Below are 24,373 nucleotides of genomic sequence, written 5' to 3' on the forward strand. Positions count from 1 at the left end.
TCAAAGTAAATTATATCAAAAATTCAAGTTTTAATCTCAAATTCGCATTTACCCTACCCATTTTCTTGGACTATAACACTAATGTGCAATTAAATTTTAGTTACATTAACTTCAACTGCTCTATAATGCTAACTTTGTATATTTATCACTTTCATTGTTGATGATGGTGCATAATGCATAATAATCATTAAATTCTAATTACCTTATTAATTATATCCATTACCCTTGAAATATAATATGGAATGTTGATAGACTGCAACTGCAAATGAATGCTGCCTCATTCTGATCATTAAATTTTATTTATTAATACGATTTAAATACTTTTTCATCTCATTTTTGATATAATTTTTGTTATATAAAATGATAATAACAAAAGTATATGTATTAAAATAATCATACTTTTACTAAGCTTATACAATATACTCTAAGAGAAATCATTTTACCAAGCATAGTAAAATAATTTTAACAGGCATGAATAAAAACTGAACAGAAATTATAGATTTCCTGAATAATTGTATGTAGTTCACATCACGTAATTCACATCAAAGAGCATAGAATGAGAATTATTCCATGCTCCTTTTCCACCCATCACAGTAGTTCTAATACATGAGAAAGAAAGTATGGATATAAACATTGTTTTTATCCTTATGCTTAGATTTTTTGGTAGCAAAAGTAGAATAAAAATGAATGTTATGATATGAACTTTTGTTTTTTTTTTAATCATTTTCCTTTACTTTAACACCTATAATAATGTATTACTGCTAAGGTTTTACTTTCGTGGTCGGTATCATGTACATCAATTCGATAACAACTACAACATAGTTTAGAATATGTAAATGGTTAAAATGTAAGAAGTGGTTAGCAAGCGCAGTTGTCACGCGAAGCGGGCGGCGCGGCGAGCGGGCGGCCCGGCGACGCGGGCTTGTGTTGAACACCTGATTCTGCTGCATTTAAATCCAAACGTCCATCCTGTATACTTTGATATATCTTTTTCGCTGTCTCCAAGAAAGCTTCTTCAACATTTTGCCCACTAAAAGAATTATTATTTATTAGCGAGCTGATAATTACACTGTTGCTATGAAAAAACATATTAATTATTTATCTCTCCCCTGGTATCAAACAAACTTACGTCTTTGCACTAGCTTCAACAAACATCAATCCATTTTCATCTGCAAACTGTTTGGCTTCTTCATATGTAACATCTCGTTGTCCATCCAAATCAGATTTATTTCCAATCAAAAATATCACTGTACTAGGATTAGTCAAATTGCGAGTGTCTGTTAACCAACTACTTAAATGATTATATGTAGATCTAAAACAAATTAAGAATAATATACATTACTGATCTTGAGGAATGAATATTTGATTATATCATCATATTTGAAACTTCATGAATACCTTCTTGTAATATCATAAACCATGAGGGCACCAGCTGCACCTCTATAATAGGACCGAGTAACAGCCCTAAATCTCTCCTGTCCAGCTGTGTCCCAAATTTGCAACTTAATTTTTTGCCCTGCCACTTCAATGATTCTAGTTCCAAATTCCACACCAATAGTATGAGGACAATCTGCCATAACTATAATATAAACAGGTATTCATTTTTAATTTGTATGTAAGAAAATATAAATTCATATTCTTATAATAAATTTGTAAATATAGTTGAATTTCTCATTCTCTATGCAAAAGAATAAAAAATACTCACATTTCTTTTCTGTGAACTGATGTAGAAGACATGACTTTCCTACACCCATATCACCAATTATAATATATTTAAAGATATAAGAATAGTTATATGGCCCGGAAGTCATTTTGCTGTAAAAACATGTTTCATATATATAAGTATACATATATAATCTTCAATTTAAATAATCAAATGCAAACATTACTTGATTATAAATTTTCATGATGGTTTATTTCAGATTACAACTGATATTGACAACGAAAACATTTTTCAGGAAAACAGAAAAGTTTTCAATCATTTATCCATGTTTTGTCTTAATTTATAGTTTATAAAATAGCATAGCATATATTCAACATAATGAATTGGTGATTAATTACGGAAATGAAAATAAAATAATAGCGTTTTTGAACATAAAGTAAGATAGATTCCTACAATGAGTCATAAATTCAAAATCAAAAATAAACAAAGGATTTTCAAAGATTCCAAATCACACTTAGTTTTATCATTAAGGTACCTATTATAAATAGTGAAAGATTCTAGTTATCTGGTACCTAATGGAAGATCTATGATTTTTTTATGTAGACTGAAAAGAAGGCGTAGTGTCACAACTTTAAGGTAATATCGATTGAATGTAACTCACCTTTTACTAGTACGATCACGCCAGATTTGTATATAAGTGCTTAAATCTTCAATAATTCAACGATACAGTACTATCAATATAAACAAAAAAGTCCTTTTAGTAGTTTATTACGATGCCAACAAAATAGAAATATTAAATTAAAATATTCCTTTCCAACATCATACGCAATTGTCATCACTTTGACATTAAGATTTTCAAAAACACAGATTATCGCAATTGCTAGAGTACTTAATAAATACATAAAGTACTAGTACATAGGATAACCGGTTCGTCCGTCCGTTTAACGTTGTCTTTTTAATAAATAAGCATATCGGTAAAATGTATATTGAAAAATATTAAGCCATGGGATCCATTCCTCATTAGGAAAATTTCTTACAAAAAACAAACAAAAATATCGTTGATGTTATTGTTTATTCCCTAATTATATATTTCGTGCTCTACATACGCTTAAATGAAAATAAAATAACTTTGTCCACCTACCTACCTAGTTTATGGAATCAATATGATAATCATTTGACTTAGGTCTATATTATTCGTGGTTCGTCTCTGAAAAATATTGTCATTAAAAAAAACATAGCTGTCATCGTACGCAGTAGTATAGTTTTGCAATTAGAGAGGGCCTGCTCGCTCGTTTTTACCCCACTGTTTTCAAGCGCCATCTGTATCTATTAACTACAACTACGGACACACATAGTATAGCTACACACATGTCACAACTTGAAGAACCATTCAAATTAATTTCTACTGACACTAATGTTGCAGCAACTGATAACCGAATATTCAAGTAAGACAGAACAAAATAGTTAGGCACCTATTCCTACGTAGTTTAAAAAAGTAGTAATACAAAGATAATCTCTTAGCCCAAAACTAAATAGTTGTTTCAAGTTCAGATTAAAGGATGGCGCTGCCATGTTTTTCGACAAGGCCAATCGTAATGGCGAGTTTATTCTTGTATTAGTTGTGCACTTGTCAGTTTGTCGCTTTGTCAAAGAGTACTGTAATATAAGCAATTTGTATAAATTGGTTCATATTGTTTTTGTTTAGGTAAGTTGATAATTTTTGTATTATGAAGCATTATATTTGTTGCAAACCTCTCATTACATTGATTGCAAACCTCTTCTGGTAAACTATCTTTATTAGCTGAATAATAAACTTAAAAACCGAGAAAATTAAAAGCCTGCATTTAATTTCTACTTACTGCATCGGTAACATTTTAGAGACAAGAATCTATGTTCATAAGACGAAGCAGTCTTCTGTATCCAAATGTAAATACTCTAGTTAACTAGGAATAAAATACGGCACATAGAAAATCATAAAAATGTTATAAGTAATTTGATAAAAAATAAATTAATTGACTTAAGTTTTTATTGTATTTTTTTTTTGTTTTAAGTATGGCCGGGAGTGACGATAGCAAGCCTAATGGAATGGATGGAGACAAAGTTGATGAAAATAATGCATCAACACAAAATGAAGAAAATATACGTGAAGGTATTCATATTTCATTCTAATTGAATTAATTTAAAATATTCCAATCTATGTTTCAGTTATGTGTATTTTTAAAATAAACACTGAAGGCCTTGTATTGTGTTGTGGAGATGTTTAAGACATTATAAAAATGTTTGTTGCAGAATATGATCAATTAGATGTGAAATTGGATGAGCTGAACCAAGCTTTGGATTTCTTAGAACAGAAAAATGATGATATCCACCAGCGATTAAGGGAGTTGTTGCAATCTAACAGAGAAATAAGAAAAGAAATGCAAAATGGAAAACAAGAGAGTCAATGAGATTTGACTAGATTTATTGTTAACAATATTAATTTGTTGATGGTATTATTAATTTATTAGTGTCTTTTAATTACAAGGAATGGCAAGTTTTTCATGACTTTCTAAACTGTTTTTTTTACCTGAATATTTGCATTCTTTAAATACAATGTGATATTTTACTATGTTTTAGAACAATGAGGAGGCACATTTTTTCTTTAAGTCTTTTGTACTCTTAACTTACAGCTGAAGAATGTCTAGCGCTTAAGAAGAACTCCTTTAGATTGTCATCAAATATAATTTAGATCAGAAATAAATATATTATTCATTAAAAAGTTTATTCTATTCCTTTATATAATTAAAATGAAAAACTAACAACATATTTTTACACACATTTTGTATACTGCTACTACAACAAATGATAAACTTTAATGGTGATCTTTCTTAACAAATCGTAATCCACAATAGCCACAGGAATGATTTCCAGGTTTGTCCTGGAAAAGGAAATACCAAATTAAAACTACCATCTAACAATAGACTCATTTAAATTATTAAATATGATAATCTATATAAATAATAAACTATAAACAGTTGGACTATACTTTATAAGCTTGTGTTGTTGAATTTAAGCCATGACAGCAACATCTAGTAAGTATCATGGTTCTAAGAGTTGTTAAGAATATGAATAATACTTCGTATTTAGCATTGCAATTTTGAATCTGGAGGGAGCATAAATCTCAATCAAAGCAAACTAAGAAGATTCCAAAAATAATAATTGACAATGACCACACTTTGCTTACTGTAGTAGAACAGAAATATAAAACTGAAATATCTGTCCACTCAACCTGAAGTCTCATAAAAAAGAGATAGGTGATTTTATTTTTGTGTTAATTTAATAAGGAACCTTCTCTTTAGAACAAAGTATTTAACAAACGGCCTGATTTTTATCTAGCCATATAGTTTAACATAAAATAGTGTCAAAACATTACCATTTTTTAAGCAAAACGAGTATGGAGCAGGTGTGTAAAAATTTTCTAAATTTCAGTTACCAGATTAATATAAACACGAGGATGCCCTTCAGGACCGCTCCCACCGTCACACCATACAACCCTTTCAGTCACTTCCTTGGGTGGGACTTCTGCAATTAGATTAACTGCCCAATTCGTATTGACTTGTTTTGGAGCATTAGTGAATCGGACGAGACGATAGTCATTAGCATCCCATTTCTGGAAAAGGACCAAGAAAATGAGACCAAAGAAAGATAAATCCATATTGTGATTATAATTGAAAAAAAATTTACTTGGCCTGTATGAATTGGTATATCTTGAATTTTATTGGTTATGCAACGAATTGCAGTACCATTGATTTTCCCAGGAATACATTTTAAAATTGGCGAAGAACGCCCTAGGATTGGATTCATAATGCTGGTGCCTTTTTATGGCTTAAATAAGGTACAATACGCCGCTATTACAGATCAAAATAATAAAATTTAATAAATGTATGACACAAATCACTACGTCACTAATTACCTGTCAAATTGCATAATTGAGAAAATGTCAAATTTGACGTTACACACATATATATATATATTGAGAGAGAGAGGTTTAATAAATGCATGCATGTCTTTTGTTTCGCAAAACTTAGCCCCTTTTTTATTTTTCAACTTTTTAAATTTTTTATTGTTTGTTACTTACTGTTCGAATGTAAAAATGGTTTGTTCATCTTTTATTAACTTATAATTAATTAAACGGGCCTCCGGCTCCCCCACTTCCCCGGTGCGAGCTGGCCCAATTCGTGCGGAAGCATGCACGACTCCCACAATTTAATTGAGCAATTTAAGTGTGCGTTCGATCACAAAAATAATTATTATTTTGATCAAGTAATTCCCTTATGCTTACATAAGCTTATGAGCAAGTCATTACTTTACACGTTATATTGGCGAAAAGAAATAACTTGCGATAATGCAGTTTTTGCACATCGGTTTTTGCATAGAGTAAGTGTCTGTCTGAGGAGCAACTTGCTACATGCAGATATGTGACTTACATTTTAAAAATACAAATATAAAATGTAAAATATCTATTTACGAGTAGTATTTAGCATTTAAATACCTTATAAAGAAAGCATTTTGTATTTTCTTTTTATAATAATTGTAATTATAGGGGCGTCTAAAAATCAGCATCCACTTGGGTGGTGTGTTGACTGAAAGTCATTCATGAATCAAAAGTATTGGCGAGGCTCTGCTACGGGACGGGGTTAGCGTGGAGGATTACGCGAGAGAAGTTGTGGTTGGGATTCCTAAACGACTTACGTCTAAAGTATATTGCCGCACTCCTGTCGGGATTCTCGTCGGTCCTCCATTTCCGGGTCCTAAAGAACCTTATCTGAAACTTTCAGTGGACGGAAACGTCTAGTATTTTGGTACTCATTTTTTGTAAATCAGAAAATTGTACTCCATTTTAGTTTTGAAACCGACAACTGTTTCGGCACACAGTAGTCAGTAACTAATAATTAGTACTTCACCGAGTTCCATTTCACGTAAAACATTTTTACTCAGACCGATGTGTTAATCTTTTCATTCATGAAATAGGGTTGTAGGTTAAAAATCACTGTTTGCATTATTGGGCATTGACTCGGAAGCTTTTCAAGACGCGGACGCAGACGGTTTTTAATAATTTATCATGCCTTTGCTGAAGAATTAAAATCAGCAATAGTTTGTGAGGATAGATATTCTACTACTGCGTTTGCAGCAATCCCTTTGTTCAACGTATTCTAAATTAGTTTTAAAACAAATCAAATAAAACGACAATCTTGTTTACATGTATAATTTGTCATTATAATAATTATAAGTATCTACAATACATTCAAATAATCAAACATTACAGCAATGCAAATCGCAAAGTAATAAGAATAGGTATACGTAATAAATAATTTTATCACATCAAGTTTTAACTTACGATTCAACTGCAATCAATGAAGGCAATTTAAGTTTTGAGGAGTAAAATGTCCATTTATAAAATCACGTAACACTAAATTAAATAAAGCTAACAATCTTAATTTACGCAATGAATACATTAAAAGGTCAAAAATTAAAAGAACCAGTTTTTTCTTATTCTAGTTGCCGTTTGATTTTCTGATTTGGAATGGCATAAATAAAATTAGAAAAAATAAGTCATGAACCAATGATTATGTTATTATGGAGTAAAACACCGATTTTTATAATATCTACTGAGAAGATTAGTTTTTGAAGTTCAACTACGTTTACATGACCTAATGAAGAAATATAATATTTTACTGTGTGCTTATATATCAAACCAAGTGTTACGGCTAATAAAATTTACACTTAATAGCTCTATCATTCATAGCATAAAAATTAAATATGTTGATAGCCAAGAGCATTATTTGATTTAAGATACTAAATTAGATATACGTATTTATCATTATTTTGAGGTTAATTAAAGAAAAAAATCTATTTTTACAAATCTTCACATATAATAAAATAATTTAAATTTGTAACAATTTAATTCTGATTATAAAATGATCTTTTATTAAACGTAACAACTTGATTTTCATACATGATTATGAAGATGATTATTATAGAAATACAATGTAAACATCAATCCGTTTTCGAATTTTCTTTTTATTACATAGTTGCAGATATTTCGCTAAAATGTGAAAAAATGCAGTCTTTATATAATGTACATAAAATATAAATGAAGTTACAAAAATTATCCTTATATTAGCAGTGTGATAAACGTCTAACTGTGTATCAGTGTAGCGTTATACATTTTTGTAATAATTGCATAAAATAACCCAGTTACAGCCTGATCATATCAAGCAAGAGGCAGCATAGTACTTTCAGCTATATACGCCTCGAATGAAGTGTAGGAGATTTTTGAGGTGAACTATTTCTTCACATTCAGTAATAAAATATTAAGAGATCTGAGCTCCGTAACCCTTACCAAGAAAAAAAAAAAACATCTATGTGCCAGTCACTTACATATTTTTGTTATCTAATATTTTAGAATTAATTAATCCTAATTAATACAAAATGCTACTTTCCTACACATTTTTTATTGAAAAAGGCTAAGTAAAGCAGTATATTTCTAAAAACTAGTAACCAAGTGAAGTTTTATCAAATCAGGACAAAATAACTTACAAAATACTCATAGCGTGGTTCCTCATGTAACTCAGTTGAAATAACAAAAATAAATGACAATTATAATTTTCAACCTTAACAACCAATATCATATTATTTTATTCTAACACATCATAAATGGTTGTTATCTTATTAAAATAATTTACAATTTTGAGTCATTGAAATTCCCTAAGAATTATAAGATATCCTTAGATTTTTTTAGTATTTGTATTTTTATGAATGAAATAATATTATTTTAAGTTAAAATTAAAATAACATTTAGTTACTTGAGTCAAATGATTGCCTAGTGGAACTTGATCTCAATTCCCGTCGTGGACCTGCTAGCGCTTCATCTGTAGATTTCCTACCTTTTTTACGATTACCTTTGCGATCAGCATTCGCATTCAGACTATCACTACTAGTATTTTCTTCCGAGATGTTGTCTTCTTTACGTTCACTATCTAATTTGTTATTAGAACAGTCAACAATGTGCATATTATTATCATCATGAAGGGGATTATTTATTGATGAATTTGTTAACAACGATTGCGATTTGTCTTCGCGATCAATATTTGTATGTGACGTTGTCGTTTCTGTGGGACGACTCATTTCAAAATCACTAGCTTTAATTCCAGTTTTAATGACAGTTGAAGGTGCTATCAAGTCTTCCAAGTCCATCTCTCCTGTGTGAGACGCATCCGATTGCTTCTCTCTATTAGGATTAATATCTTGGTTATCCTTCTGCTTTTTTGGTGTCGGTTGTAAAGCTAAATTCTCAGGTTCAGAACTGACCTCATCTAAGGTCCTTTTATTAGATGTATTGCCAGTATCATCAGATGTTAAACGAGTCATATAGTCTTGTTTTGACAGTTTTTCATAAGTTTCTTTTTCAGTATCTTTTGATTTCTTTGCTTCAGCAGAACTTACCAGGCTCGCACTAAGAGCTCCAGATGCCATCTGTTCTAATAACATTTTACTAACATCTATATCTTTTTTATCACCTTTTAATAATTTTTCTTGAACAGCTGCAAATTCTGGAGGCATTTGAGAACGTAAAGAATCGTAAGGCATTTTCTTCTTATCTACTTTAGACAAATCGGTTGCAGCGGCCTCATGTAATTCGGTTTCTCGTGTCCTTTTATCTACTTTCATAGTGCTCTCATAATTTAAAGGTTGTTTAGAAATTGATTCTAATAAGTAAGGATCTGGAGGTAGAAGTATTTGAGGCAAATTAGAAGATTGAGGCCTATCAGAAACTTTTTGTTGCCTTGATGTTGAAGTTGGTGTTACAACTGTTGATGATCTAGGAGTTGTTGTTTTTGAGGCACTTCGAGAACCAGAACTAACATTAGGATTATGTAGGGAAGAAGTACTCGATGTTGCCGTTAAGTTGCTTCCTAGTAAACCTAGTGTATCATACGGGGAAGACATGCCGGAATGTACGCCAAAAGGCGACAAACTGTTTAGTCCCAATTGAGGATATAACATGTTAGGATTTGTAAAAACAAATGGAAATTGTGAACTTGATGTTTTTGATGAAGAAGTACTAGTAGATTCAGGTTTTCGTGTTTTCGATTTACTATCGCTAGAACTAGCGCTACTGCTTACAGAATTCATGTCAAGGGAAGGAAATCCAGGTAAACCTAAACCTGCCAAATTAGCAAAAATATTGCCGCCGGTTATGTTTCCTAATAAATTTGGCATACCACTAAATGAATTTAAAAGCAGCTTTGGATCAAAACCAGTAAGATTCGACAATGTGGCAGCTAATGTTTTTGGATCAAAAGCACTCAAGCTGGACAAGCTAGCCAATAAAGCAGGGTTGAGACCAGCAAGGTTTTGATTCAAATGTGTATTTGATAATACATTTGCAGATGATGCGTCAAGTGTTGGGGGTCTTCCCTTTTTACGTTCTGGCATACTTGACCCACTTTGCATCGGAGAATGTCGTTGACTTCGTACATCTTGAGGTAATTTTACATGTTCTTTAATACCTTCCGTCCATTTGGAGTCTATGTCGTACATTGGATTATCAGCTATCCATTGTGCCAAATGTTTTAATTGCGGCGCTTTATGACCAACGAGCCGTTTACCCGTAACCCTGTGCACAACAGGAACATGTTCATCTGGCGATAGCCGAGGCGCTACGCCTCTTCTTCTACTGTCAACACTTGCCTGTTCAGCTAACCATTTATTAACTTTGGCTTCGTGTGAAAATGTTTTAGCTTGCATAGAATGAGACGGTTTTGGCGTTTTGTTACTTTGTTCTAAAGATTGCTGAAGAAATGATGACAGTTCTTTAGAAGACGTATGTGGTGATGGAACATTTGTAACTGTGACAGAGAAAGGTTTTTGGACAGGTGTACTTGCAGAGGTCGGTGGAGCAGTTGGAGTAACAGTAACTTCTGGAAGGATCGTAGTACTTTTTGTGCGAGGCGGTTCATACGTTGTGTTAGTAGAACTTGGACTTCGACCTTTAGCAGCAGACAAACCGAGAACAATTTCATCAAGTTTTTTCCTTTTCTTTTCCTTACCAACAATTTGTTCTGGTGCTGGCTGTAATAGAAAAATATATATATGTATATTTTTTTTTATGGGTCATCTTATAAATATTCAATATCTTATAATAAATACAATATATTAAAAAATATAATAAAATTGAAAAAGAAATTATACTTTAATCAGTCTGACTGTTACTCATGACTAACAAAATGTTGAAATCAAATAGGAGATATAAAAAGTACTTACAACATTCTTTCTTTTCATGAGTCTATTCAGTGTATCATCTAATCTACTCCTAGGCGGCGTTGCGGAAGGTGTGTCTGCCTGTGGTGTGCGGCGACCCATTGAGAAGTCTTGAGCTTCGCTTAGATCTAAAGGAGCGGATAAGTCAACCGGTGCTGCAGTAGATGGTGATGGTGGAACAGATGGTGCGGGAGATGGTGCTATACGTTGGTGGGCGGGTGGAGGAGCCGGAGTTGAACGGCGAGAACTCGAGTCACTTGATGCATCATCTCGTTCACTACCCAGAACCATGCTAGCTGCAGTGGCACTACTCGTTCGGTGGTCCCGAGTATTCGAATGTGCTGCTTGAGGTGATGACAATAGCGCATGCAGCTTAGCACGTTCTGTTTCTACATCAATGGCGATATGCCTTTTTTGTGATTGTTTACGATCCTCCGAAACGTCTACTGATGGTCCATCCTCAGTTTTATTAGCCACAGATGAGGTAGAAGCGGATGGCCATTCACAGTTTTGTACTGCATGTGCAATGTGGTGCAAACGCGTTTCAAGTGCTCGCTCTGTGAACCAATGTTCGGGTGATAACGATTCTTCAATTCTTCCCAATTTTGCAAGTGTTTCCAATTCTGATAAAGCGTCTGTATCATCTTCAGTATCACGATCGTGAACGTGTGATGTACGTTTACTACGACGTAATGACATGCGTGTCTCTGCCGCGTTATCATTACTACTTTTGTCCTCATCATCTGAATTTGGCCTGGGTGCCTCACTTTTTGATGTTGATTTAAATTTAGAGAACCATTTTCGTGCAGATTCCGCAAATGGCATTTTAGGATCACAAAATAATTTCGAAAATGTGTCTCCTAAACCATGTCTGAAATAAATTGTAAATATAAGATTAGTCAATATGTATTTGTGAAATAAAAATAAATTCATGCACAAAGGAATAGAACAGTGGCAATTTTTTTTCGGTGATAACCAAATCCCGAAAAAAAAAATTTGCTTCTTTGATAATAACTTACTTGCACACTCCTAGCACAAGATATTTATCATGTAAAGCTGGCTGCCACCATGACGGAGTGTCGAGTGATCGTTCGCAAAGTGCCAATCGCGTCTCCAGGGCCGGGTGTGGTGCTACTTCTTCACGTAAGACACGGAGAAGATCAATTCTGGAAAAATGTGTTATTTATTATGTTACAAATATATATTTTTATGTTTCAAATATTAACAGTTAGAATTAGTTTTTTTAAATTAAGATGGTTACCTTTCTAATGTTGCAATGGCTCTCTCTTCTCCAATGGGTTCTGCTTTCAAGTCAGCTCTCGTTGGTAATTCTGCTTCACCAACCGATAGGCCACATTGTCGTTTACACATAGCCATAAAGGCTTTTAGATAATCGGTAAGAGCGTCATCACTTTTGGAATCCAATCTCGCCAAAGATCGAAATCGGTTCCAGCGTAAACTTTTAGTTGCGGGATCAAATTCGACGCCATAAGAAGCTACGGTACGCCGGAACGCCTCTTCATCGGCTCGGCTCCATCTCCATTGGGATACCTCATCTCTTACTAGTTGATCCATACGTTCTCGTCTCTCCATCTTAAATGATTAACAAAAAAATAACCATCCTTCCAATTATCTGAACTAGAACAATTAATTTAAATGCGGTTCGCCTAGTATAAAAATAGTGTATGGTTGATTAATTGACCTCCTCCTTTAATTTTAAATTGGTTGAAAATAAATGGAGAACAAATGGATAAACTAAATAACGAAAATTACTAAAACTTCTTTCTTCCTTCTTTCCCTGTGTGGTGACCGTTTTGCAAAGATGTGTTAAACTGTTCTGTTGACATGAAAATTCCAATGCTCATAACATACAAATCTATGTACTTATCTTTTTGTTTACAAGAGTAGATAATTGAGATAGTTGAATAAATGAGATGAATTGATATATTTTTTTTTTATTTGGAACATATACCACGAAACATGGAGTATACGCCAAACTAGAAAAATAAACATTGATAAGATAAATACCTTAGCCCTCTGTTGCATTTTAAGTTCTTCTCGTTTATAGTTTCTTTGATATGCGGTTATAAGTCGTCGGAGTCTCGTATTTAAGTCTTGCATGGAGGGCCAAGGGTGCGAGGCGTCATCGTCGGGTCGCGGCGACGCGGACGGCGAGGCAGCGCCCGCGCCGCTCGACACCTCGTCCGTGCAGTCCTCATCTCCAACGACGCTGCCGCGCACCTTCCTCTCTTCACTCCTGCCAAAATTCACGTCCTCTTTAGTATTCATTATTATTCGATAGCGGGAACTTTAAATATTATTATAAAATCTTATTTATACATAGTTACTTTTTTATGTCAATGTTTACAAGTGTTTATGAATAGTATTTTTTTTAATAAAGTTTGATCGGAAATTGAGAGTTTTATTTTAATTTCAACAATTATTAAATTAATTTATACTTACTTTATATCAGTACACTCTGCGTCATCTGGTGGTCCTAACTTTTCTACGAAACAAAGTAGTGGGTCAGACCGCATTGCTAAATAATTTTCGTAGCCATGTTTATAGGTTCCGACTAACAGTGAAACATCACATTCTGTATCCCACCAAAGGCGAGGTGGTGCACTATCCACGCCTCGAGGTACTCTCATACCCATATTACTAAAAAACCAAATCATTAGGTTAATTATGAAAAACTTTACTTCTGCTACCCCACCTTATACTATGTATCAGCATGAAATAGCATTATAAATCATAACCTACCTGGCATGACTTCCACTTTCAATTAGTGTTGCATAGTCACCAATCACTTCATGTTTTATGTAGTACATCATTCGGACCCGCAATAGAACTCTGAAATATTTATAATAATTTTGTAAGCTATATTTAGATTTAAAAAAATATTAATTTCAAACACAATAAAGTCAAATAAAAATTACACAAAAACTTAACACTTACTTATTGGCATGTCTGAATAAGTGCTTTTTATAACTGCTTTCTAAATATGTATCACAGTCATATTTCTCATGGGAACTCCAATGATTAGGATCTTCCCACTTTTGAAGATCATTTGGTTTTGGTATATCCTTCAGTCTATTTTTCTTTTTTGCGTTCCTACCACGAGGGACTGGGTTATGTAAACCACTGTGGTTTCTTGAAATTGTCACTTCACCATTTTCACATGGTTCTATTAAATCCCATATGAAGTTTCTTATTTTTTCATCGCCCTTGTAATGTCTCAAACAGAATAATACCTACAATTGGAGTACAGAATACAATATAAATAAAACACAACAAGAATAATTGAGTCAATAAAGAGTTTTATAAAAATCAGTATAATTTGAAATAATTAACTCAGCGAAAGTCCAAACTTTCTCGGTATTAGCATGGCAATTCATCATTTTTACACTTTAGAAACAGCAGCAACATCTAAATTATACTCTTTGTTAATATATAATTATTATACTTACTATAATCCTTGCACAGTCTTCAATGACAGGAATTGACCAACCTTTGCGGAACTGATTTCTATCTACAATTTCTTCCCATCTTGCCCATCTAAAATAATGCCATAATGAGTTGTAAATATCTTACTTATATTAAATAATAAAATCATCTTTATTCAGTCCTCACAACATTGGTATATTACAAAAACCTAATACACAGATAAGACACAGGATAATGTTGTGAGAGAAGTAGTGTATGAAGTAGACTACATATTATTCATACATAATCTTAATAACTAAGCAAGTGCCTTAATCTAAACAAATCATGACAAAGTATGAAACAAATTCGCTTTCTACAGTCTGTATCTGTATGCTTAGATATTTAAAATTACGAAACAGATTTTTAAGGGGTTTTTTTAATAGATAGAGCGATTCAAGAGGAAAGTTTATATGTATATAACGGGTAATCGGGGGTTTCGCTAACGGAAAACATCTCCGAAGAAAGAAATATTCACCTCCGCGACAAGCACAACGTTTATTTTTTTAACAAGAATCAAATCAATACAAAATATTGAAGAATAACTAGAAAGTATACGGATTTCAAAAATGATAAAAAAATGAAATACGGTAAGGTTGATTTAGGAGGGATGCACAACGTTTTACGTCCAAGTCCAACAACCAAGAGAATATTAATCTGTTCATTGTCCCCTTCCTTAATTCAAAACGTAAGCCTCTAACCATAGACAACAGATAGCTACCACGATCTGTATCTAACTTACCCAAGCGCACTGCTTGGCGTTTCTAAAAATTAAATAATTCAAACTTAATTATTATTGTCTCGGCATTGATTCTACAACATATATATCAGGTATTATTGTATACGCACGAAGCCGGGGTGGGTCGCTAGTTTAATATATATTTCTTTACTTCAGTCATTTGCATTGGTTATTATTGTCTTGATTTTATAAAATACTACTATCGTGTATTTACAATAATAACCTGTCAATGTGCAATATTGAAGAATAAAATAAAATATGCAAATATCGATTTCAATTGCGCTTTCTAATTTGAGCTTACCCAAATGTAAGAAGACCTCTTTCAATTTTGAAACACTCCGATCGCGTCCAGGATCCATAGACTACCTCTTCATCTATTGGCACACCTTCATGTCTTGGTACATAATCATCACTAGCATATCTTCTGCCTTTTCGACCAAGTTTTTCTTTCTTCCTCTTGCTTCTGAGACTAATACCTTAAATTAAAAAAGCGAAACGTAAAAACATGAACTGAAGAATGTATTAACACAATCATCAAATAAAATCCAATAACATCTTACCATCTTCATCATCTTCTGAATCTGGCGTGACTTCCATATCAGACATCTCCATAGGACCATCATCATGCCCATACCGTTTTATAATCGTCCTTTTCCTGGGTTCAGTTACAATCAGATCTTCATCTTCTTTCTTCTCTGTAGTATCTATTTCAGCTTTTTTAGCCCATTTGTTCCAGAAATCAGGATCTCTTATATCAATATCTGATCTCTGATCGGTAGCTGCAAAGCTTGCTTTTGAGAAAGTGGATCCTTTTTCAGATTCCATTTGAATAACTTGAGTTCTTCTAGCTAATATCATTTCTATGTCTTCTTCACAAAACTTGTCTCCTGCATTATCTTCATCCATTACAGCTCCATAAGCTCCTTTTTTTAATAAATCTTCAATTTCCTTTTTGGACAATTGTTTTAAGCCAGCTTCTTTACCTTGCGCGGTATTCATACTTTGTAAAATAGCTTTATCAAGACCAAGTTTTAAAGAGGCTTTGTCGAACATTTCTCTTTCGTATGTATTACGACAGATAAGACGATATATTTTAACCATTTTCTGTTGCCCAATACGATGACAACGAGCTTGAGCTTGTAAATCATTTTGAGGATTCCAATCACTATCGTATATAATAACAGTATCAGCAGCAGTTAAGTTAATACCTAGCCCTCCAGCTTTCGTACATAATAAAAATACAAATCGATCTGAATCAGGTTTAGAAAATCTATCAATTGCTTCTTGTCTTAAGTTACCTCTTATACGTCCATCTATTCGTTCATATGGATATTTTCTAAATACCAAATAATCTTCTAAGATATCTAAACACCTCACCATTTGACTGAAAATTAAAACTCTATGTCCTCCCGCCTTAAGTTTGGGTAAAAGTTTATCCACTAAAACCATTTTACCAGACGATTGAATAAGTGCTTTATAGTAGGCCTCTTTATCTTCCCCATTGGTTTGTTTATAGTCGAATTGGATTTGATCTTCGGCACCATTAAGTAGATACGGATGAATACAACATTTTCGTAATTCCATCATTGTATTCATTAAATTTGGTATGTTCGCTGCCGATGCAATACCCTTTTGCAAGAAACTGAAGTTACGTTCAAGTATAGCTCGATAATATTTCTTTTGGATATTAGTTAACTCTACTTCAATGATAGTTTCTTCCTTAGGTGCCAACGTTTTTTCCACATCTTCTTTTAATCTCCTCAACATCATTGGTTTTAATAGTGCTTGTAGTTTTACCACTTCCGACTCACTTTTAAGTTGACCAAATTCTGTTAAAAATGCATCACTACTAGCAAATTGAGATGGTTCCAAAAAATTTAAAAGTGAAAATAGTTCATTTACATTGTTTTGTAGTGGTGTTCCTGATAAGAGAACTCTGTGTTCTAAGTGCAGTTGCCTTAAGCCTTCTAACAATTTACAATTTCGATTTTTTAAGCGATGTGCTTCATCTATGACACATATTCTCCAATTAAATGATCTTAATTCCTGGAAATCTGTGACAATTATTTCAAATGTAGTAATAAGTACATTGAATTTCGTTATTTCTTTTATTGGCTCGCCATTTTCGTTTTTGTAAAAGAATTCATATTCCTGTATCATACTTTTGCTTTGTTGTGAACCATGGTACACAATAACATTCATATCAGTCCAACCTTCAAATTCTCTTTGCCAATTAGGAATGGTTGATAATGGAGCGATAATAAGAAATGGTCCGCGAATGCCATATTCCCAGACAGAGTTCACAAAAGTTAGACTTTGTATAGTTTTACCTAAGCCCATTTCATCTGCTAGAATACAATTGCGATTATTATGCCAAGAAAACAGAAGCCAATTTAATCCTTCCAATTGATAAGGCCTCAATGTGTTTCCACCTTTATACAAGGGTGACTCTTTTAATTGTGACCAATGATCAGGTGAAGGTCGTTTTTTAAATTTCCATTTTTCTCTAGGTGGTACTTCACTGAATACCTTGTATTGTTTTATTTTATCCACATCTATATCTTCTTCTAATTCCCATGTACTGTCTTCATATTGTAAACTTTTCCATTTAACAAGATAATGTTTAACTACCGTATTATTAGCAGGATCTTCATTTTCTGACATATCTAAAATTCTTTCTACTTCTATGTAATCAGGATTAAATGGTTCATCGTCTAGGAGCTCGAAAATATTCATCTGTTGTGCTTGCTTTTGTTTAAATCGTTTTATCTTTGAAAATATTCGTTTATCGCCTTTATAAAGCTCTTCCTCAGTTTTCCACTCACAATGCAAATATGAAAAGTTTCTATATTTGACGAAATATTCTTCTACATCAACAATGATAGGCTTTTTGTCTTTATCGTCTTCGGTACCGTTGTTTATTTTATCTGATTTAATTTCTACTTCTTGTTCTGGATTTTCAACCTTTTCTTGATTTATAACTTGGCTTTCATCTGCGTTTTCAGTTTTAACTTCATTTTCTGTTTTATTGGATTCGCTTTCTTCGGTAATGGTTTTAACATCATCAGTTACGGATCCAGATTCTAAAGGAGGATTTTCAGTATCGGCTTTAGGAGGCTGCTCAATTAAGGGACTTTGATGTTTTATTTCACGTTTACCCATTCGACATGCCAAAACATGTTGTACTATCATAGAATCTTCTTCAGTTATATTTACATACATATAGTTAGGTTTTGGGGTCCCTTCAGGCCTGTTAAATTCTTTAATATCGATGTTCGAATCATCTAAATCACGTTCTTGTCGAGGTGCTACAACAGAAAATTCATCATCTGATAACCGTAACATTACATCATCGGTATATTTTTTTCGTTGCGTATTCCTCGCAGATCGTCGTTTTAAGCTATCATCACCTTCCGGAGGTGGTGATGGCGGAGGTGTCGACATTAAGTCATCAGGCTCTCCGTCGGAATCTGGTATTAGGCCACCTCTTCGTTTTCTCTTGCCAGCCGGAGTTCGTTTAGTTAAAATCTTTTTACCACTACTGCCTACAGAAGCCCGTTTTTTTGATGCTTTTTTCTTTCCTGTCATTAGGTCAAGATCATCATCTCTTTCAGCCTCTTTTTTCGATTCAGCTTCTTCCAATAAATCCTTTATAGCTATTTTTGACACTGGTATATCGTCGAAATCAGTAACATTTGTGTCGTCTAGTGAAGGCAAATCTGAGGAAGATTTTAATGTTTCATTTAGCAACATACTTTTATTTAAAGTTGTGTCGCTCATACTAGTGTCAATATTATCTTTTTCTAACACATCATTACTCGTTGTTGTGTCAGCCTGAATTTCCGACATACCTTTTCTCATAGCTCTTTTTCTCTTCGGTGCATTGGGATCTTTAGGTACACGTTTCTTACGTTCCTTAACAGGTTTATCACCCATTTCCTTGGCAGGTTTGGGTTCTTTTGGTATTCGTGGTTTTCTTTCCTTGCTCTTCCTGGGACCCCGAACTTTCTTAATTTTTCCGGATTGATCCATGGATAGTGCACTGCTATCTAAATTAGACGTATCTTCTACCATTTCTGTGTCAATCTCTATGTTTCCCTGTAAACCTGTTCCTGCTGTTACACAATCTTCTGATACAGGTAATTGATCTAAGGACTGGGGCATAGAGACCAATTTATCCTTTTTAACGCGAGGTTTTCGGGGTTTGGCAGGGCCTTTTCCTCTACCTCGCCCTGTAGTACTAGTTACTTGAGGACTTTCGACCATTTTTGACCCATAAATAGGATTTTGCAAAATACAATTTGGACCTCCACTGCATTTATCGTTTGTCTCATGTTGTTGCAACATGGATAACCTTTCTTGTAAACATCTTACCTTTTCTTGGTTTTCATTTGAAGGGAGTAAACAATATATTTCTTGTATTTGCTGCTGTAATGACGCTCTTTCTTGGTGATGAGATGTTGCATACAAAGGAGGTAAATTAGGATGTGGCATACTATTGGATCCCATCATTATTACATTAGGACTTATATTATGTGGTGTAGTCGGTATCATATTAGATTGGTTTGTAGGTATATGGGAGGCCATATTTGGGTGTACATTTCCACTAATAGGTAATCCTTGTACATTTGGTGATGATGTAGATTGAGTATTGGTAATGTTACCTGAGGAATTATGAATATTTGGCTGAATGGTGCCAATCATATTAGGGTTATTTGACTGCATGCAATTTAAATTGGTTGGTGGTGCATTATGAATTGGCACGCTTGAAGTGACTGTATTGGGGAGATTATGCTGTACTGAATGTGAAGACTGTACACTAGTAACTGATTGTGTAACAGCTGAATGTGAGCTTTGATATGAGGAAGAGACACTCAAAGATGTGTTTATATTGACACTGCTTGGAACACTCATACCCAAATTATTGGGCATTGCAGATGGTATCATTGTTTGAACATTTGGGTAGTTATTATTTGGATAAGGTTGATTTCTGTCTATACTTAAAGGTGATGAATTGTCATATTTGCTACTTATATTGACAGGAATTTGTTGAATAGATGGAACAGGTGATGGTTGTATTGCAATTGGTGGTTCATTGCTCACTTCTTGATTTACAGATGTAGATTTGGATCCATCAGGCTTCTGTCTATCCTCATTATTAGGCTCGCCACTTAATTGATTAACATCCACGTTTTGTGAATTATCATCAGCATTTGAAATAGTACTTGGTGTTTCAGTTTTATTCTCCTCTCTAATTACGATAGGCTGTACAGTTTCTTCACTTGTCGGCTTATTATGTAGCACTTTTTCTTTATTCTCTTCATTATCAGTTGCAATGGGAGATTTAATGTTAACTACAGGGGCTGCAGGGGAGTTACTTGAGACCATTGCAAGATTGTGCTGAATATTACTCATAACATTGGGCGACAAAAACATTTGTTTAGTAACATCCTCAGACTTTTTGTCAGTTTCAATAGTAGTCTCTTTTTTTGTTTCTATATTAGATTTTTGGTATGGAATATTTTTATTCACTTCTGGAGATACAACAGCCTCAGCAGGTTTCACAACTGCAGAATCAGGCGACTCCATAGGCACCATATTACTTAATGGTGTTGGCATTTTGTTTTGGTTCCATTGTGATGGTGCAGACACGATATTATGTCCAATTGCAGGAGATGACTGATTACGTTGAAACGGGTAGTCACCACTAGGTGGTAGAACCATTTGCTCTAGAGCTTGAAGCGTATTTTGGGATGAGTATGTTCCTGAAACAGGTGGAGGAACAGATGTAGCAGGAGATTGTACCATTGCACGAGTACTGTGAGGTGAGGCACTCGGTCCCTTCACAGGTGACATCACTGGGCGAGGAGAAACTTGAGGTTGTGATTGTGGTTGTTGTCTAGGCGATATTTGGGCTCGCGGTGACATTTGTGGCGACAATTGTGGAAATGGTGGTCGATATTGTGGACTTCCTGTCTCCAAAGAAGGTTTGACAGAACTGTATTGATTAGAAACATTCACATCAAGAGGATGTTGCACTTGGTGAGGCTGATAATTCATTGGTACAGAATGATGTGGGGCAGCATAGGGCATTTGCGAAGGGTGACCTGGTCCAACAGGAGCAGGTGGTACCAATGGTTGTCGAGGTACATGGTGAAGAGGTGCTGCTGCATGATGTAAATGTGAATTAGGATGACTTTGAATTCCTCCTGAATGACTAGGCATATTTTGATGGGTTTGATGTTGAGGCATTGCACCATGACTTTGTTGACTATGAGGCAAACCATATTGATGTGAATTTACATCCATCTGTGGATGATATGTGGGATGTTGTCCAATCCTTGTTGCTGTTGGGGGATGCATTTGTGTATAATTGGGATAATTCTGAAAATAAATTATTTATGTTATTAAATAAATGCGAAATGATAATAAGAAATATACATTTAATTATAATAAAACTGGTAATGAAATTCATACTTGTTGCTGGCCATATATTTGTTGTGATGTAGGCTGAGGAAAATGTGGCTGTCTTGGCAGGTATGCACTATTTTGAGGCTGCAGTCCCCCTATTCCTCCACCCTTTAGAATAAAATGTAAGTAAGTAGAAATCATACAGATAGTACAAGATTTTAATCATTTTAAAAGCATAAGCATACAAATTCTATAAAAGTTAGTTGTATAAATCTGCAAGATGCTGGTTGATAAGGACTATGTAAGATTGAAAAAAAATTTGTCCCCTAAAATAATTAATATATTACATTGTTTAAAATAAGTATGTCTCTAAATAATAATGTGTAATACATATTGATTGTTTGATCTAATATTTTATTTTATTTATAAATTAATAATTATCAAATTAAACAACTTCAGTTTAACAAGGTTAATTTCATTGTACCTGTTGTGGGGGATACTGATGCATTTTTTGTTGATGTTCATAGCTATGCCTATATCCTGGTGCTATTGGTGAATATCTATTAGCTCCTGGTGCACTGGACCAGACTCCCATGTCTCCAATGCCTAAAACCATTAAAGAATGAAAGTAATAAATAAAAATGCTAAGTTAGAAATATAAATTAAATGCTTTTACTTAAACACATACAAACCTTGTTCTGACATTGAATACATCGGATCTGGTCCAGGATGGTAGCCAGGATAGGCATGGGATGGGTGTACATGGTGGGATGGATGAATGGGTCCATGAGGAGGTTGAGGTAAACGTGGTCTTGGAGAGTAACCACTGTATTCATGATAATCTTGCGAGGGTGGCCCCGGCCCAGGATTAGGCACTGGTTGTGAACTGTTGGGTAATCCACCAGCACCTCCACCCCCAAACGAAGCCAGTTTTTGTATTGATCCTTCTTGGGCTACAGTGTTGGAATTATATGATTGCCTGTAACTAAATATAAAATATGTTGAATTATTATAAAAAAAATCTCATTCTAATCAATGGTAATTAAAAAAGCCTGAATTAAAAAGTAATTTTCTTGTAGATTAATATTTTAATACATGTTAAAGTTAACATAACAAAATCACCTATTATCTGAAGAATCTTTGTTTTCACTTGCTACCCCACTGGTAGTATTACTGAAACTGTCTGATCCACCAAGATCGGTAAGACCTTCCAACATACCGCTTCCATCATCACCAAACAAATTATATGAGTCCATCACTCTCCTAAGAGTGAATTAATAACATTGACTCAAGTTGATGTATCCATAAAAATTTGACAGCACCCATTTTATTCTGGAATAATATATCAGTATTTAATTTTAACTTATATCACTAACATCTTTGCTTTTTAATGGGGCCACAAATCAATAGATTCAACATTCATTAAACACTGGCTGTTCACCCCAGCTTCACTCATAGTACAAATATAGCCTATGTTACTCAGTGAAGAGTATCCTACTAATGTTGTAAGAATTTTTTAAATTGGTCCTGAAGTTTTTGTGTTAAAATGTTGTGTGCGTGTGATTTGTAAAATACATTTATTTATAGTTTTAATGTAAGGATTTAAAACAATAGAATGATAAAACTGCCGACTCTACATATGTATACTCTCATTTCTTTTTATTTAACTTTCTTAGATTCTTGTTAATTAAGGTATATTAATTGTATATAATTAAAAACTATTTCATAGGATTGCTGCTCACAATCGGCAACAAAGTGCAGCAGCAGCAGTGGACATTAAAAGGCTTATAATAAAGATGATGGTGATGAAAAATTATTTCCAGTCACTTAAGATTTATGGCCCAACACTCCAAAACATACTTATTTTATAAATATATCATGTTTATAATAATTTACTTTATTGGTATTTCGACTAATATATTACAATTTACAATTTTACAATTATTCAATTTTACAATTTATCTTTATTTAATTTTAAGTAACTCAGACTCATTTTGTTAGTAACAATTAATTCTTAAAAACTATGTTAGTATATTATGTCTTAAATAAAATAATTGTGACTACTAGGTATGCCAGCCACTACTACAATGCTAATGCTATCTTCTGTAATATAAAACCACAGATTTTATTGTATTCTTTGAATAATCTATACATTTTATGAAACTGGAGAAGATATCAATTATTTACACTGAATAAAACCTAAAAATACCAATGGACTTATCTTTGTACAAATAACACTAGAAAAAAAATTAAAATTTGTCTGTCAGCAAAAGCTACTGGATGGATTTAGGTGAATCTATTTTTCATATGAGACCTCAGTAATATACAGGCAATAATAGAGTTTAATTCGAATTTACACACCCACAACTGTAATCCATAATTTTGAATGAATTTCTTCAAGTACTATAGCTATAAATTATAGCTTAAAACCAAAAACACATTATCACTTAAGATTACTCTCCTATGTTTTGCAGTTATGATGAAACTTGGTATGAAGATAGAGCTAAACGTGGGAAAGAACAAACCATACTTTTTAATGCAAAAAAATACTCCTTACCACCTTGTCACGCGATACAAGCGAATTCTACATGGGCGAAAAGCTAGTAGAAGATAATTTAGAGTCAATTTTGTGTTTATAAATACACCATCCATCACATAAGACTGCTTCATGCTTACTTACTGCTTCATACTTGCTTATTTAATTAACTAGTAACTATGCTAGTAAAGCCCTCTCTCTTGTGACTGATCGTATGTTAAAGACAATCCCCCCCCCC

At 33.6% G+C, this 24,373-nt stretch overlaps 5 protein-coding genes and 1 non-coding gene across 9 annotated transcripts in view; 2 read left to right on the top strand and 4 right to left on the bottom strand.

Annotated features, from left to right (window-relative positions):
- Positions 1 to 24,373, top strand: part of LOC119839867 (chromodomain-helicase-DNA-binding protein 7-like) — a 43,272-nt gene that overhangs the window by 1,382 nt on the left and 17,517 nt on the right. The window lies entirely within an intron of this gene.
- Positions 724 to 2,509, bottom strand: LOC119839893 (ras-related protein Rab-14). Its single transcript, XM_038366329.1, has 5 exons — positions 2,325 to 2,509; positions 1,706 to 1,815; positions 1,399 to 1,579; positions 1,130 to 1,312; positions 724 to 1,030 (listed from the first exon to the last, which is right to left on the bottom strand). Exons 2-5 carry the CDS (start codon positions 1,809 to 1,811, stop codon positions 859 to 861), a joined length of 642 nt encoding a protein of 213 aa, XP_038222257.1. The 5' UTR covers positions 1,812 to 1,815; positions 2,325 to 2,509; the 3' UTR covers positions 724 to 858.
- LOC119839913 (UPF0184 protein C9orf16 homolog) lies at positions 2,935 to 4,413 on the top strand. 2 transcript variants are annotated; one of them, XM_038366353.1, is made up of 3 exons: positions 2,935 to 3,108; positions 3,715 to 3,812; positions 3,953 to 4,413. In XM_038366353.1, the coding sequence occupies exons 1-3, from the start codon at positions 3,032 to 3,034 to the stop codon at positions 4,108 to 4,110; spliced, it is 333 nt and encodes a 110-aa protein (XP_038222281.1). In that variant the 5' UTR covers positions 2,935 to 3,031; the 3' UTR covers positions 4,111 to 4,413. The 2 variants fall into 2 exon arrangements, with proteins under 2 accessions (XP_038222281.1, XP_038222291.1); XM_038366363.1 differs by lacking the exon at positions 2,935 to 3,108 and adding an exon at positions 3,229 to 3,368.
- On the bottom strand, positions 4,408 to 5,637 carry LOC119839904 (NADH dehydrogenase [ubiquinone] iron-sulfur protein 6, mitochondrial-like). The gene is made up of 3 exons (XM_038366341.1): positions 5,387 to 5,637; positions 5,136 to 5,312; positions 4,408 to 4,580 (listed from the first exon to the last, which is right to left on the bottom strand). The coding sequence occupies exons 1-3, from the start codon at positions 5,504 to 5,506 to the stop codon at positions 4,515 to 4,517; spliced, it is 363 nt and encodes a 120-aa protein (XP_038222269.1). The 5' UTR covers positions 5,507 to 5,637; the 3' UTR covers positions 4,408 to 4,514.
- On the bottom strand, positions 6,895 to 22,960 carry LOC119839881 (chromodomain-helicase-DNA-binding protein 7-like). Of its 2 annotated transcripts, none has more exons than XM_038366317.1 (15): positions 22,722 to 22,960; positions 22,292 to 22,578; positions 22,084 to 22,205; positions 21,666 to 21,767; positions 15,749 to 21,572; positions 15,490 to 15,664; positions 14,437 to 14,524; positions 13,925 to 14,220; positions 13,730 to 13,819; positions 13,430 to 13,627; positions 12,995 to 13,223; positions 12,228 to 12,559; positions 11,986 to 12,132; positions 10,970 to 11,837; positions 6,895 to 10,777 (listed from the first exon to the last, which is right to left on the bottom strand). In XM_038366317.1, exons 1-15 carry the CDS (start codon positions 22,853 to 22,855, stop codon positions 8,501 to 8,503), a joined length of 11,169 nt encoding a protein of 3,722 aa, XP_038222245.1. In that variant the 5' UTR covers positions 22,856 to 22,960; the 3' UTR covers positions 6,895 to 8,500. The 2 variants fall into 2 exon arrangements, with proteins under 2 accessions (XP_038222245.1, XP_038222237.1); XM_038366309.1 differs by having other exon boundaries at positions 22,292 to 22,584.
- LOC119832229 lies at positions 14,292 to 14,372 on the bottom strand. Its single transcript, XR_005287921.1, has one exon. It is a non-coding gene; the product is annotated as a small nucleolar RNA U6-53/MBII-28 (small nucleolar RNA).

The sequence above is a fragment of the Zerene cesonia genome, chromosome 1 (assembly GCF_012273895.1).
Source record: "Zerene cesonia ecotype Mississippi chromosome 1, Zerene_cesonia_1.1, whole genome shotgun sequence".
NCBI classification, from domain to species: Eukaryota; Metazoa; Arthropoda; class Insecta; order Lepidoptera; family Pieridae; genus Zerene; species Zerene cesonia.